This window comes from Ochotona princeps, chromosome 4 (genome assembly GCF_030435755.1).
Source record: "Ochotona princeps isolate mOchPri1 chromosome 4, mOchPri1.hap1, whole genome shotgun sequence".
Taxonomy (NCBI): domain Eukaryota; kingdom Metazoa; phylum Chordata; class Mammalia; order Lagomorpha; family Ochotonidae; genus Ochotona; species Ochotona princeps.
In genome coordinates, this window is record NC_080835.1 from 75,580,874 (window position 1) to 75,594,294 (window position 13,421).

Consider the following 13,421-nt stretch of genomic DNA (forward strand, 5'->3'; position numbering starts at 1 on the left):
AGTTAAAGTGAGGAGCCGAAACATGAGACATGTGAAAGTACTTTAGCTATTGAGCAGTGTTGGATCTCAACAGAGCTTTTCAAGGAAAGAACTAGTGCCTAAAGAGGAGGCCTGTCTTGGTTACCACCTGTGCTGACCTGCTCACAGCAGAGAAGGGGTGTCCACCAGCTGCTTGGACCAGCATAGTCAAGGATGGGATCTCTTTCTGAAAAGAGAACCAAACACAGTCTTGGTGCTTGCTTAGCTTGAGCCATGAAGTCATCAAACAGGCTATTGAATTCACTGTCTGCACCTTTGGCAAAGGGGACCCTCCACTGTAGGAATCTGTGGCACACAGGTGAATGCATTTCCTGGCTTAGTGTTTGCTTGCCCATTAACAGTGACAGTTGGAAATCTCTTTGATAAGCTAGTGCATTCTATCCTTGAAACTTTTATGGTATTACTGATTGTAGGTGTATTTGATTCGTCCTTACAGGACATCAGTATAGTCTTAAAATTCTTAGACTTTGTTTTTTTTGGTCTCAGAAACTCGAGTCAAAGTAGCCCATTTTGGTATTTTAAGTTTCCATTTTACACATGAAGGGGATTCCAGTTAGACTTCCTAGACTGAATAAATGGTACAGAATACTTGCCCACATTAGTGTTTTTGAATGATTCATAAAGACAGTTGTCTCCTTGCTGATGTGCTGTTGAGATCATAATTTCTCTCTGTGCTTCAGCTGGATGTTGTCCTCGGGTTCCAAACCCTGTTGAATGGTGATGACACTCAATCAGTTGTGTAGGTGCCTTGCAGCTCCCACATTCAAGGGTGGATTTTTGTAAGGATAAGGGTGGAATAAAGAATACTTTGACACATTAGCTAAGTTGGGAGTCTTGAGGAATGCTTAACTATATTCTTTAAGAGAATATGAGTTAAGATGTCTGTTTTCATTAGTATTTAGGATAAAAACATGCTCTAGTATGAGTTTGATTTGAATATGATTAATCCCATACCGAAAGAGGAATTTGATGAGTATTTTAAATGCGACCACCGTCATGTCTTAATGCTTATTTTCTTTCTTTCCTGTTTATTCTCCTCACTTAGCGCTGGTTTACAAAATTACCTCCAGTATTGACGTTTGAACTCTCAAGATTTGAGTTCAATCAGTCTCTTGGGCAACCAGAGAAAATTCACAATAAGCTGGAATTTCCTCAGATTATTTATATGGACAGGTGAGTTCCTGGTTGATTGTCTTCTTGGCTACTACAGCATTAGAATGAGCAAGTATTAAGTATACTAGGCCAAGGAGTCTCCTGGAGGTCTTCATAAATATGCAGATTTGGATTCATGGAATGTTGTGGTCTAAGTTTGTGTTTCTGAGAGATGCTAAGGGCTACTTCTCTTTGGACTGCAGTTGAGCAACTGGGCTTCAGAGGAAAGCTGATATTTTAGATGTAAGGAACAGTGTATGGAATAGCCACGGTACATTTCTTTTTCTTTTCTCTTTTTTCTTTTAAGATTTATTTATTTTATTGGAAAGTCAGATATACAGAGAGGAGGAGAGACAGAGAGAAAGATCTTCCATCCAATGGTTCACTTCCCAAGTGACCACAACAGCTGGAGCTGAGCCAATCCGAAGCCTTGAGCCAGGAGCTCTTCTGGGTCTTCACGTGGGTGCAGGGTCCCAAGGCTTTGGGTTGTCCTCAACTGCTTTCCCAGGCCACAAGCAAGGAGCTGGATGGGAGTGGCACTGCCGGGATTAGAACCGGTGCCCATATGGGATACTGGCACGTGCAAGGGGAGGACCTTACATTTCTTTCTAATTTGAATATGTGTGTATTCCTGAGGAGAGAAAAGATCCTGACAAGTTTACATTGCTACTTACAGACTTTTATTTTTTCAAATTCTGATTTATTGAGGGAAAGCTTATACTCCAAAAATTTCACAATTAAGTATGTAGCCAATGGGTACATTATGTAATTAAATAGCTGTCAGCAGTGACAGTTAGATCTTTGCATTCAGTTTTGGCTCCTGCTCTCAGGCTCTTGCAGCCACTCACTTGCTTTTTGATCCAGTAATCTTGCCATTTCACTTTAGTGACATTAATATTTAGTGAGTACATGCTTGTGGCTATGAGCTTTACCTCAGGATAGTGTTTTGAGGTTTCAACCATGTTGGTGCATATATCCTTTTTATAGTAGAGTAATGTTTTCTTGTAGGTTTGTGACAATAATTTTTCCCTTCATGAGTGAGCAGATATTTCAGATGAATCCAGTCTTCACCGTTACTAATAAAGTTGTTACCATGAACATTAACAGACTGTGGTGTAGGATAAAATACTAGGAATAGGATTGCTAGGTTATATGAAGGTTACATGACAAGTATATGTTTAACTTTATTAAGAAAAATATGATGGCTTAGTGTGATGAGTCAATGGCTAAAACCTTACCTTGCAAGCACTGGGATCCATTATGTGTGCCAGTTTGAGTCCTGCATGCTCCACTTCCCATCCAGCTCCCTGCTTATAGCCTGGGAATACAGTGGAGGATGGCCCAAAGCCTTGGGACCCTGTACCCACTTGGAAGACTGGAAGAAGCTCCTGGATCCTGGCTTTGGATTGGCTCAGTTACAGCCACCAGCAGATGGAAGATCTTTCCTCTTTGTAGATTTGCCTTTCCAATAACAATAAATCTTAAGAAGAGAGAGAAAGAGAGATGCTTGAACTGTTTCCACCAGTATCCAACAGCTTTATTGCCTACAAATCCTTGCCTGTACCGTCGGAGTGTACCCTTGACCCTTTGTACCCTAATCAACTAAGATTATTTAAAAAAGAAAGAGAAAGACACTCTCAAGACAAAAGAGAATACATGAGGGAAAACTTGGTGCAGAAAACTTATTGAAATCCATGTGTATGAGGATTCTTCACCAAGTTTTGGAAAATATGTATCATAAAAATTGTATAGCTTTCAAAAATATGGCAAAATAAACTTATATTTTATTTCTATTCACCTTTTTTTGGAAAAAAAGAATCCTTGCCTGTGATTGTAGCTACAGATCACTTTAATTTTGGGCATTTTTAGTGGGTATATGGAATATCTTTGATTTCTATGGTTTGTTGTGTTTTTGTTTTTAAAACTAATGATATTGAGTATTTTTTAATGTGCTTGATTTTTGAATCATTTGTATGAGTATTTTTTTTTTAATAAAGTGTCTACTTAGATTGAAAAAGTTTCCTTGTATCTTGTTTGATGTGATTATGGGCAATAAAGAATTTAATGTTTGTGGGATTACCATTTGCTTAGGTACATGTACAGAAGCAAGGAGCTTATTCGCAGTAAGAGGGAATGTATTCGAAAGCTGAAAGAAGAAATAAAAGTTCTTCAGCAAAAACTGGAAAGGTGAGTTGTACTTAGACATGTAAAAGATATATTTCAGAAAACCTAAAAAATGTATATTTGATAATTTGCCACAGAAAATGTAAATAAAAAGATAGGCAAGTTTATCCTAGTTTGAACCCTCCACAATGTAATTAATTGTATGTTGAAGTATTACCTGGTATCCCATATATATGCCCAGTTGTGTATTAAGAAAATAAGAATATTAAAAAGCAGTGCAGAACCCTGTAGTTTACCGTAAGTTAAAAATCTATTATAAACATTGACAAAAGAGAAAGGAGGGTGTGGGTAAATAGTACATTGGTAGGATTGTATCTATAAACTACATGATATCTGTCCTGTTGATATTAATAAAAACAAAAAATACAGAAAATAAGGAGTAAATCGTTCAAATGAGATAATTTGCTTATTTAAAATTAACTCAGTATGTAATACCTAGAGTGTTATATGAAATAGCCGGAAAAAAAAGTAGTGAAGTGTGAAGCCGCCTTTCAGATCCGCTAACGTTGTTCAGAGGCAGACAGCGGTCAGGCTGAGCAGCATCGCAGACATGGTTAGCTACTGGCCGTGTGCTCAGGAGAACCAGAATTCTGATTTGACGGCCTCTTCTTCTACTCCCTTGCCGTCATTGTCACCAGCATGAGAGAGCTTTCATAATGTCCAATCCACTTGCTTTGGGAAAGCAGTTTCTAAACTGTATAAGAATGCTGAAAAGATTGCTACTCTGCCTAGAGTGGTGTGCTGATTAAAAGGGCCAGTATTTCTGACTGTAAGATCCTTTATCTTCAGAGGATTTTTTGCTTTGTTCATTTTGCGCTTGACTGTTTCTGTGGAACCGCCTTGATTTCTTTAGGAAGAGTCAGTATTATTTCTTTCTAGTCTAGGTAGGATTGCATTGGTTTCGCATTTATAAGGGAAATCATATACATTACAATGACATTTTCCCTCTTTATCTGCTTAATTGTTTTCCACATATCTCCACCCCACCTTCACCCACTGTATTGCTGGGTCATTAATTTCCCTAAAGGATAGCACTTTCCATACCAGGTTCCAGATGGCCCAGTCACTGTCATTGTCAGACCCGCTTCTCTGGCTCACCAAGTACTTACCAAGATGCACTGTGGAGCCTTGAGCTGCAAGCCACCTCCTCAGATGCTGTCCTCAAAGTTGTGTACAGGATTTCTAAGTGTGACAGAATTTTACTTTAAAGGTTTCAATGAAGCTTTGTAAGGCTAGAGGATCTTAATTGCTTTTGTGTAGCCAAATAACTACGAAGTGCTTACTAACCAACCAAATATTCTGACTTACTTAGGTTTTAAAATAGAGTATAGGGATATTCTCTTTAGTATTAATTTTGTTGTAAAATAGTCATTTGTTTGTTTGAGGTCTGTCTTGTTTGGTTGTGACATACTCCTGGGAAGATAGATAGGGATATCGGTACATAGTAGAAATGAAATATGGTGGTAAGATTACATAATGAACTAACTTAAACTTTTTTGTGTTTACATTTTCATTCAAAGTCTGTGTACTAGTTTTTTTCTATTAAGAATAAAAATGGGACCCAGCATAATAGCCTAGCGATTAACATCCTTGCCTTGCACACAAGGGCATCCCATATGGGCACTGGTTTGTATCCCGGAAGCTTTGCTTCCCATCCAGCTCCCTGCTTGTGACCTGGGAAAGCAGTCGAGGATGGCCAAAGCCTTGTGACTCTGCACCCCCGTTGGAGACTCGGAAGAGGCTCTGGGCTCCTGGCTTCAGATGGGCTCAGCTCCGGCCGTGGCAGCCACTTGGGGAGTAAATCAGCAGACGGATCTTTCTCTCTGTCTCTTCCTCAAACCTTTATTTTAAAAAAGTCACTGAAAGAAATTCAATTGGAGAACATGAAAATGGCTTTGTTATAAAATTGAAGATAAATTTCTTACAGAAAAAATTTCCCTGGAATTTCATATCAGTATCATATTGAACACTGCAAATTTGGGAAGAGCTATCTATACAGTGCTGACTTAGATCCCATTACAGTGCCAGTACTGCATTGCAGATGAGGGTTGAAAGAAGCTGATAATAGCAGCAGTAAGAGCCTTGAATTTGGAAAAAATTTTTTTACGTTTACATATCTGCAATCCTCTTAAATAAAAGCCATGATTCTGGCATGCAGATTCTACTTAATTTTCTCCTTTATTGTATACCCTCACATTTTAAAATTATAATATCTTTTTGCTGTAGGAACAATTTTCTTCCAAGTTTTTTTCGTGTTTTCTTTCTTTAGTGTTTCTGGAATCTAGTAATTATCAGTTTATATATACTAGCAGTTTAAATCACTTACTTTGTTGAACTATCATTTGAACTAAATTTCCTTAATGAATCTAATGTAATGTTGTGGTAATAGAGTGATATTGGATGTTATTAAAATAGGTATTGTTTTGGTCCATACTTTATTCATCCTAAAGAAATCTTCCATAATTTATACCTAGTCTATGCGATTTAGTGGTTGTATGAACGATAGTGTGTTTATATCCCTGGAGAAGACAGACTTGCCACTTGTCTTAAGCTATAGCATATAGTGTTTCCAGAGTTTTCCTCTTTCAGCTTTGATTATTTTGTTTTGCTCAGTTCTAAACCTTTTGGTCTAAAGGGTAACAAACGTAGATGTTGGCTCAGATTCTCGAGACTCTGCCTCCCAAATGGGACACATAGATAGAATTCTAGGCTCCTCCTGACCCAGCCCTTGCTGCTACAGGCATTTGGGAAGTAAACCAGCAGATGAAAGTTTTGTCTTTGAAATAAAAATAAAGGTCAGCAAGGAAAGAAACCTTTTGGCGCTCATTCATCAGAATTGTTTTCTGATTTGGTTGCTAGCAATATGTACTTACTGGAAGAAACTTCTTATTTTTGTGACCAGAACATGACTTTGAGAGAAAAGTATAAATTGCATGGTTGTGCTTAGTAGCCTGTTTGAAATGTTTCCTGTCATAAATCAAAATATAGGGTTAGTAATTTTTTACTTTTGTAGTTCAGTAGATTTTTCCCCATAAATTATTTGAATGCCTTGGTAAATGTTACATAGTCTTTGTATAGGCTCCTCCATTGGCTGTACATGTGATAAACTCATCTTTTGTCAGCAAATCTTCATGTAGAAGGCAGACACAGCTGGTGGAGTACCACTGTTTTTTCTCTTAGGTATGTGAAGTACGGCTCGGGCCCAGCCCGGTTCCCACTGCCAGACATGCTGAAATACGTTATTGAATTTGCCAGTACAAAACCCACCTCGGAAAGCTGTCCACCGCAGAGTGACGCATGTGTGGCATTACCACTCTCCTCAGTGCACTGCCCAGGTTCTGACCTGCACACCAAGGAAAGGTAATGAAAATAGGTCTTTTCGCTAGCTCTTTCCACCTAGTCCACACTCAGTGCATGGAGCTCAGGGAGCTGTGAGCTCTCTTCGCTGGTGAGGATGTTGTCTTTATAAGAAGGCTTCATGCTGGATGATTAGAGATCATGAACCCAGAGCTGGGTTTAAAGCCTGGTCTGTCGCTTCTGTTTGGGTGAACTTTGCTAAGTTACTTGATTTCTTTAATGCTTAGGTTGGTAATCAGTACAGTGAAGATAGTAATTAATATCTGGAATACATAATTCATGTGAAGTTTGGCTCGGTACTATACAGATTTAACAATCACTAAATGTCATCTGTACTTTTACATAGAGCAACTTGCCACGTGTCTGGAAATTATCATATGAACTTGATTTTTGTCTTCCTTCAGTACAAGTTCAGAAAGCTCTTCTCAGGATGCTGAAAGTCCCTTTTCTTCTCCTGAAGATTCTCCGCTCAAGTCTGAGATAATAAGTAAGACACAGGCATCTTCTCGATCTTCCCTGGAGATGCCCGAGCACCCCGCTCCTCGCACTGTCACAGATGAGGAGATGAACTTTGTGAAGACCTGTCTGCAGAGGTGGAGGAGTGAGATTGAACAAGATATACAAGGTTGGCTCTTCTATCATTGGTCACCTAGTCTTGATCTTTGCTTTTATTTGGAAGTAGGGCAGGTTGGCTGCCCTTTGCCATGATTTTCATGTGGCCTGGTAAGTGTGGCTGTAAGGACTCCATAAGTTCGGGCCATGTCCCCACTAACCTGTGGGAGAAAGAGCCCTCCTGTGTTTCTTGCTCAGACTAGCTGGGAATTTCTCAAAGTTTAGGTGCTCATTATCTTTCTGCTGGGATTTGTCTCAATCTAGTGATTTCTGTTCCTATTGTAGATAACCCAAACACTGACCCAATGTCAAGTTTAGTTGTCCTGGGTTTCTAATTTTAAAGTATTTTGTATGTGAAACATGCTTTTCTGAGGGTCTTTAAGCAGTGCACATAGTATAAAAGTGAATGTCATGGTGCCGTATTCTGAATGGGCTTTCAGCCTCGTTGCCATAAGCACAGACTGTGGGCCTTCTCGCGTTTACCTAGGAAGCAAGAAGGCAAGTAAAATAGATTCTCCCCAATTTCTTATTCGATGAAATTTAACTCTGCCCTTTGTTCTACTCTCAGAAACTGTAGCTTTGACATAAATAGGGTCTTAAAATCCATAATATGAAAAACTACAATGAATTTCAAGGATTTTTTTTTTAAAAGATTTATTTATTTTATTACAAAGTCAGATATACAGAGAACAGGAGAGACAGAGAGGAAGGTCTTGCGTCCGATGTTTCACTCCCCAAGTGAGCGCAACGGGCCGGTGCTGCGCTGATCCGAAGCCGGGAGCCAGGAACCTCTTCAAGGTCTCCCACGTGGGTGCAGGGTCCCAGTGCTCTGGGCCGTCCTCCACTGCTTTCCCATAAGCAGGGAGCTGGATGGGAAGTGGAGCGTCCAGGACTAGAACCGGCGCCCATATGGGATCTTGGCGCATTCAAGGCGAGGACTTAGCTGCTAGGCCACACTGCTGGGCCCAAGGATTTTTTTTTTAAAGTTTGTTTTCCACGAGTTGTTTTTTTAGTGTCCTCACATATTTTCCAGCCAAATGAACAATGCAGTAAGGTATTTCCTAAGAGACCTTAGGCAGAGATAGTTGGTACTTTCACAATTTGATGTCAATTATAAAAGATAATTTTTGAAGTTCTTAATGTGATTATACTGAGATAGGAGCCTTTTATAGGAGCCTTTTATAGAGTACTGAATATTAAACTGTGTACTACTTTGTGGTTTAAGGAAAGATGGTGATGTTATTTTAAATACTTGGTACGGAAAAGCAGCATTGTTGCTTAGTAGAAGCAGCCTTTGTGGCACAGAGCAAGGTGATCTAACAAAGTCCTTTTTTTTTTTCTTTTAACAGATTTGAAGAATTGTATTGCTAGTACCACCCAAGCTATTGAGCAGATGTACTGTGATCCTCTACTTCGCCAGGTAGAATAAAAAATTGATGGGGAAGTGGTCAAGACATATGGTAATGTTAGATCAGAAAAAAAAGTGAATCTCGTTGATTTCTTTGAAAATGGATGAGAATCTCCAACACAATATCAGATTGAACTTGAAATTGAAATTGATTATTTTTTGTTTATTCATTTTTGGCTAAAGAATGGCTTTAACCAGTAGTGGAATTGGAGCATTATTTTGATTCCGCCATGTGTTTATTATTTGTTATATAGTAAACTGTCAAGTTTGGTTTTGTTTTAAAGATTTATTTTTATTATGGGCCCGGCGGCGTGGCCTGGCGGCTAAAGTCCTCGCCTTGAAAGCCCCGGGATCCCATATGGGCGGCGGTTCTAATCCCGGCAGCTCCACTTCCCATCCAGCTCCCTGCTTGTGGCCTGGGAAAGCAGTGGAGGACGGCCCAAAGCTTTGGGACCCTGCACCCGCGTGGGAGACCTGGAAGAGGTTCCTGGTTCCCGGCATCGGATCGGCGCGCACCGGCCCGTTGCGGCTCACTTGGGGAGTGAAACATCGGATGGAAGATCTTCCTGTCTGTCTCTCCTCCTCTCTGTATATCCGGCTTTCCAATAATAATAATAAAATCTTTTCAAAAAAAAAAAAACAAAAAAAAGATTTATTTTTATTGGAAAAGCAAATTTACAAAGGAAAGACAGAGAGAATGATCTTCCATCCCCTGGTTCACTCTCCAAGTGTCTTACCCACTGGTGCAAGATCCGAAGGCTTTGGGTCATTCTCCATTGCAATTGTGAAAGGAAGTTAGGGCAGATAATCTTTTACTTTAAAAAAAAAAAATCTTACACGTATTTGATTCTTACTTCTTTGAGAGGCATGGAGAGATTTTCCCCTCCAGTGGTTCATTCCCGAAATGCTTGTAGCAGCTGCGGATGGGCCAGGCTGATGCCAAGAGGGAGGAGCCTAGTGTGGCTTTCCTGTAAGTCTTTGTTGATTTTGGCATTCTGGGACTGAAGGGGAAAAGAGGCTGTGGTCAGGGCATGTCCATGCAGTGTCTGTGGTGTGAGTAGATAGAATAGGCAAGATGAGAAGAGAACTCTGTTTTTAGAATAACGTCGAGGCAGTGTTTAGTTGCCTAACGAGTGCGCAGTGTAAATCATTTGATTTCCCCATTCTTTTTGTGTTATTTCAAAAATCTCTACTGCTAGTAGCAACATTCAAGGTAGTATAGGTTTGATTTGATGACTGGGCTTTCCTTACTTTCACTAAAACTTAACAGGCAAGCATTACTGTTTTTCTCCACATTGAAAAACTACATAGCAAGTTTGTAGTTAAGTGGATCTTTATCCTACAAATAGATGCGTGATCACTCACAAGAAAAAACATAAGGGACCTGTGGCTATCTTTCATTTTGGCTCCAGTTCAAACAAGCTTAGCACAAGAGAGCTACTAAACTTGTTTTTGGGTTCCAAATAGAGTAAATATTTTCTCAACATAGAGTGCTCAAGGTGGTCTTTTTAGACAAACTGAGTTTTGATTTGGAAGGATAAATGGGTCTAGACCGTCTTTGGTTTAGATTTGTGGCATAGTTTATAGTTAAAAGAATCTTCAGACAAATCATCTGATGTCTCACTTTAAAGACTGAGGAATTGAGACAAAATTGATAGACTCTGAAGTTGTATTTTGTTAGTTCTTCTTGGATTAACGAGATGTCTCTATGTGAGCTCCATTTGAAACACATTTGTAAAGAGTCATTTTTCTCTGCTTGATGGTAGGAAACAATCTAGTATTCTGTTAAAATACATTTTAGCAAATGGCTTGCTTTACAGGGATGTTCTCATTTGCAGGTGCCTTATCGTTTGCATGCGGTTCTTGTTCATGAAGGTCAAGCCAACGCTGGACACTACTGGGCCTATATCTATGATCAGCCCCGACAGATCTGGCTCAAGTACAATGACATCTCTGTTACCGAATCTTCCTGGGAAGAACTTGAAAGAGATTCCTATGGGGGTCTGAGAAACGTTAGTGCTTACTGTCTGATGTATATTAACGACAAGCTACCACACTTCAGTGCAGGTAAAGATATCTTAACAAAACCAGAGATTGGGCATGAGCTCTACTTCCTTTTTATAATTTATGGCTTTCTACTATGTATAAACTACTTAAAGTACAAATGTCATAAGAGAGCTAACTTGGCCCCCAACAAGTGTACACTATGAAGTTGCTAAGGTGGTCTTTTTTTTTTTTAAGATTTATTTTATAAAAGTATATGTACTAGTACATTGGGCCTGGCAGCATGGCTTAGCAGCTAAAGTCCTCACCTTGAATGCCCCAGGATCCCATATGGGCGCCGGTTCTAGTCCCAGAAGCTCCACTTCCCATCCAGCTCCCTGCTTGTGGCCTGGGAAAGCAGTCGAGGACAGCCCAGAGCACTGGGACCCTGCACCCACGTGGGAGACCCCGAAGAGGTTCCTGGCTCCCGGCTTCGGATCGGCACAGCACCGGCCCGTTGCGCTCACTTGGGGAGTGAATCATCGGACGCAAGACCTTCCTCTCTGTCTCTCCTGCTCTCTGTATATCTGACTTTGTAATAAAATAAATAAATCTTAAAAAAAAAAAAGATTTATTTAAAAAAAAAGTATATATACTAGTATATGTATTATGATATATACAGTATATATATGTATATAGTGTGAATATATATATATAGAGAGAGAGAGAGAGAATAGTCTTTTTTTTTAAAGTTTTTTTGTATTGGAAAGTCAGATTTACAGAGAGAAGGGGAGAAAGAGAGATCCTCTGTCCACTGATTGACTCCCTAAGCAGCTACAAAGGCTGTAGCTGAGCTGATCCAAAGCCTGGAGCCAGGAGCCTCTTCTGGGTCACCCACGTGGGTGCAGAGTCCCAAGGCTTTGGGCCATCCTCTACTGCTTTCCCAGGCCACAATCAGGGAGCTGGATGGGAAGTGGAGCAGGATGAATACAAACCAGTGCCCATATGGTATCCCGGCACATGCAATGCAAGGGCTTCTGCCACTAGGCTACCATACTGGGCCCAGTTGGACTTAACGAGTCTTTCTAAGTATGTGCCAGATTTTAGTTATCCACCCCCTCTTATTTTTTTCCCCTAAATAGTATATTTTATTACTTCAATTCTGTACCTCTTTCATTCCTTTCACATCTAGCAGTCTGCTTGTTTGCTTTTTTTTTCTTTAAGATTTAAATTTTTTTTGAAAAGTCAAATATACAGAGAGGGAAGAGACAGAGAGGGAAATCTTCCTTCCACTGATTTGTTCCCCAAGTGGCTGCAGCAGCTGGAGCTCGCTGATCCAAAGCCAGGAGCCAGGAGCCTCTTTTGGGTCTCCCACACAAGTGCAGGGTCCCAAGGCTGGGCTGTTCTTGACTGCTTTCAAAGGCAAAAGTAGGGAGTTGGATGCAAAGTGGGGGCTGCCAGGACACAAACCAGTGCCCATATGGGATCCGGGCATGTGTAATGTGAGCACTTTAGCCACTAGGCTACCCCGCTAGGCTTGTAGTCTCTGGTTTTTAAGTGGCATCCTTGTACACACATTTTTGTGCCTTTTGAGTGGTAACTGCATTTAAAAATTTTTTTCTTTATTTTTACCTGAATTTTAGAGAGACAGATCTTCCATCCTCTGATTCATCCCCCAAATGGCCACACCCGCCTGGTGCAGTCTAAAGCTGTGAGCAAGGATCTTTTTCTGGGTCTGCTTCATTTATGCTGGAGCCCAAATTTTGAGCCATCCTTTGCTGCTTTGCTAGGCTATTAGTAGGGAGCTGAGTCTGAAGTGAAGCACCTGAAAGATCCATAAAGGATTCCAGCACTGCAGGTGGAACGTGACCTTGCTTTGCCTTTGTGCCAGAATTAAAGAATAACTATATATGTGTATTTTAAGATTTGTTTTTTGTTAGAAAGGCAGCTATACAGAGATAAAGAAAAACAGAAGGAACTTCCATCCATTGGTTCATTGCCTAAGTGGACGCAGTGTCTGGGGCTGAATGAATCAGGAGCCTGTTCTGGGTCTCCCATGTTGGTGCAGGGTCCCAAGGCATTGGACTGTCCTCTTCTGCTTTCTGAAGCCACAACTAGGGAGCTGGATGAGAGGTAGAGCAGCTGGAGTATGAACTGGCTCCCCATATGGGATCTCGGCGGATACAAGGAGAGGATTTAGCCACTAGGCTATTGTGCTGCACCCGAATAACTACATTTTTAAAAAAAGATTCTCCTGTGCATACTTTTTGTTATTACTGATGGTATTGATCATTTGTATTGATACATTAATCCTTAATGCGTGCTTTCAGACTATTCCTCTGGTGCAGGATAAATTATTATTACCGTAATTTTACAATTAACTAACAGGCTCCATGGAGTTCTGCAGCTGGCTAGTCATACACAGTAACCATATGGCAGGCCCAGATTCAGATCTGATTCTGATTTCCAGTTCTGTGCTATTCCAGTTTAGATTATCTTCTCCTTCCTGCCACATCATCTGTGAGAGACCAGTATTGTACATATGAGAAAATAGAAAGCTTTTGTTTGAGTGTCCAAACTTATTTGTTATCAAGAAAAGAAATGGGCCAGGCATTCTGCCCATGCAACATAGTATCTGATTTGCTAGTTGGGATGGAGAGAATGATCACCTAGAGATTGAGCTTCA

The 13,421-nt window shown here is 40.3% G+C and overlaps 1 protein-coding gene across 5 annotated transcripts in view; it reads left to right on the forward strand.

The window, feature by feature from the left end:
* The window catches only part of USP28 (ubiquitin specific peptidase 28), a 64,070-nt gene that overhangs the window by 38,709 nt on the left and 11,940 nt on the right, over nucleotides 1-13,421 (forward strand). For all 5 annotated transcript variants that reach the window (XM_058663894.1, XM_058663897.1, XM_058663898.1 and 2 more), the window contains exons 11-16: nucleotides 1,085-1,212; nucleotides 3,283-3,378; nucleotides 6,556-6,735; nucleotides 7,137-7,357; nucleotides 8,694-8,764; nucleotides 10,591-10,819. In XM_058663894.1, coding sequence (XP_058519877.1) covers nucleotides 1,085-1,212; nucleotides 3,283-3,378; nucleotides 6,556-6,735; nucleotides 7,137-7,357; nucleotides 8,694-8,764; nucleotides 10,591-10,819 — 925 coding nt within the window. The remainder of the gene's footprint in view (nucleotides 1-1,084; nucleotides 1,213-3,282; nucleotides 3,379-6,555; nucleotides 6,736-7,136; nucleotides 7,358-8,693; nucleotides 8,765-10,590; nucleotides 10,820-13,421) is intronic.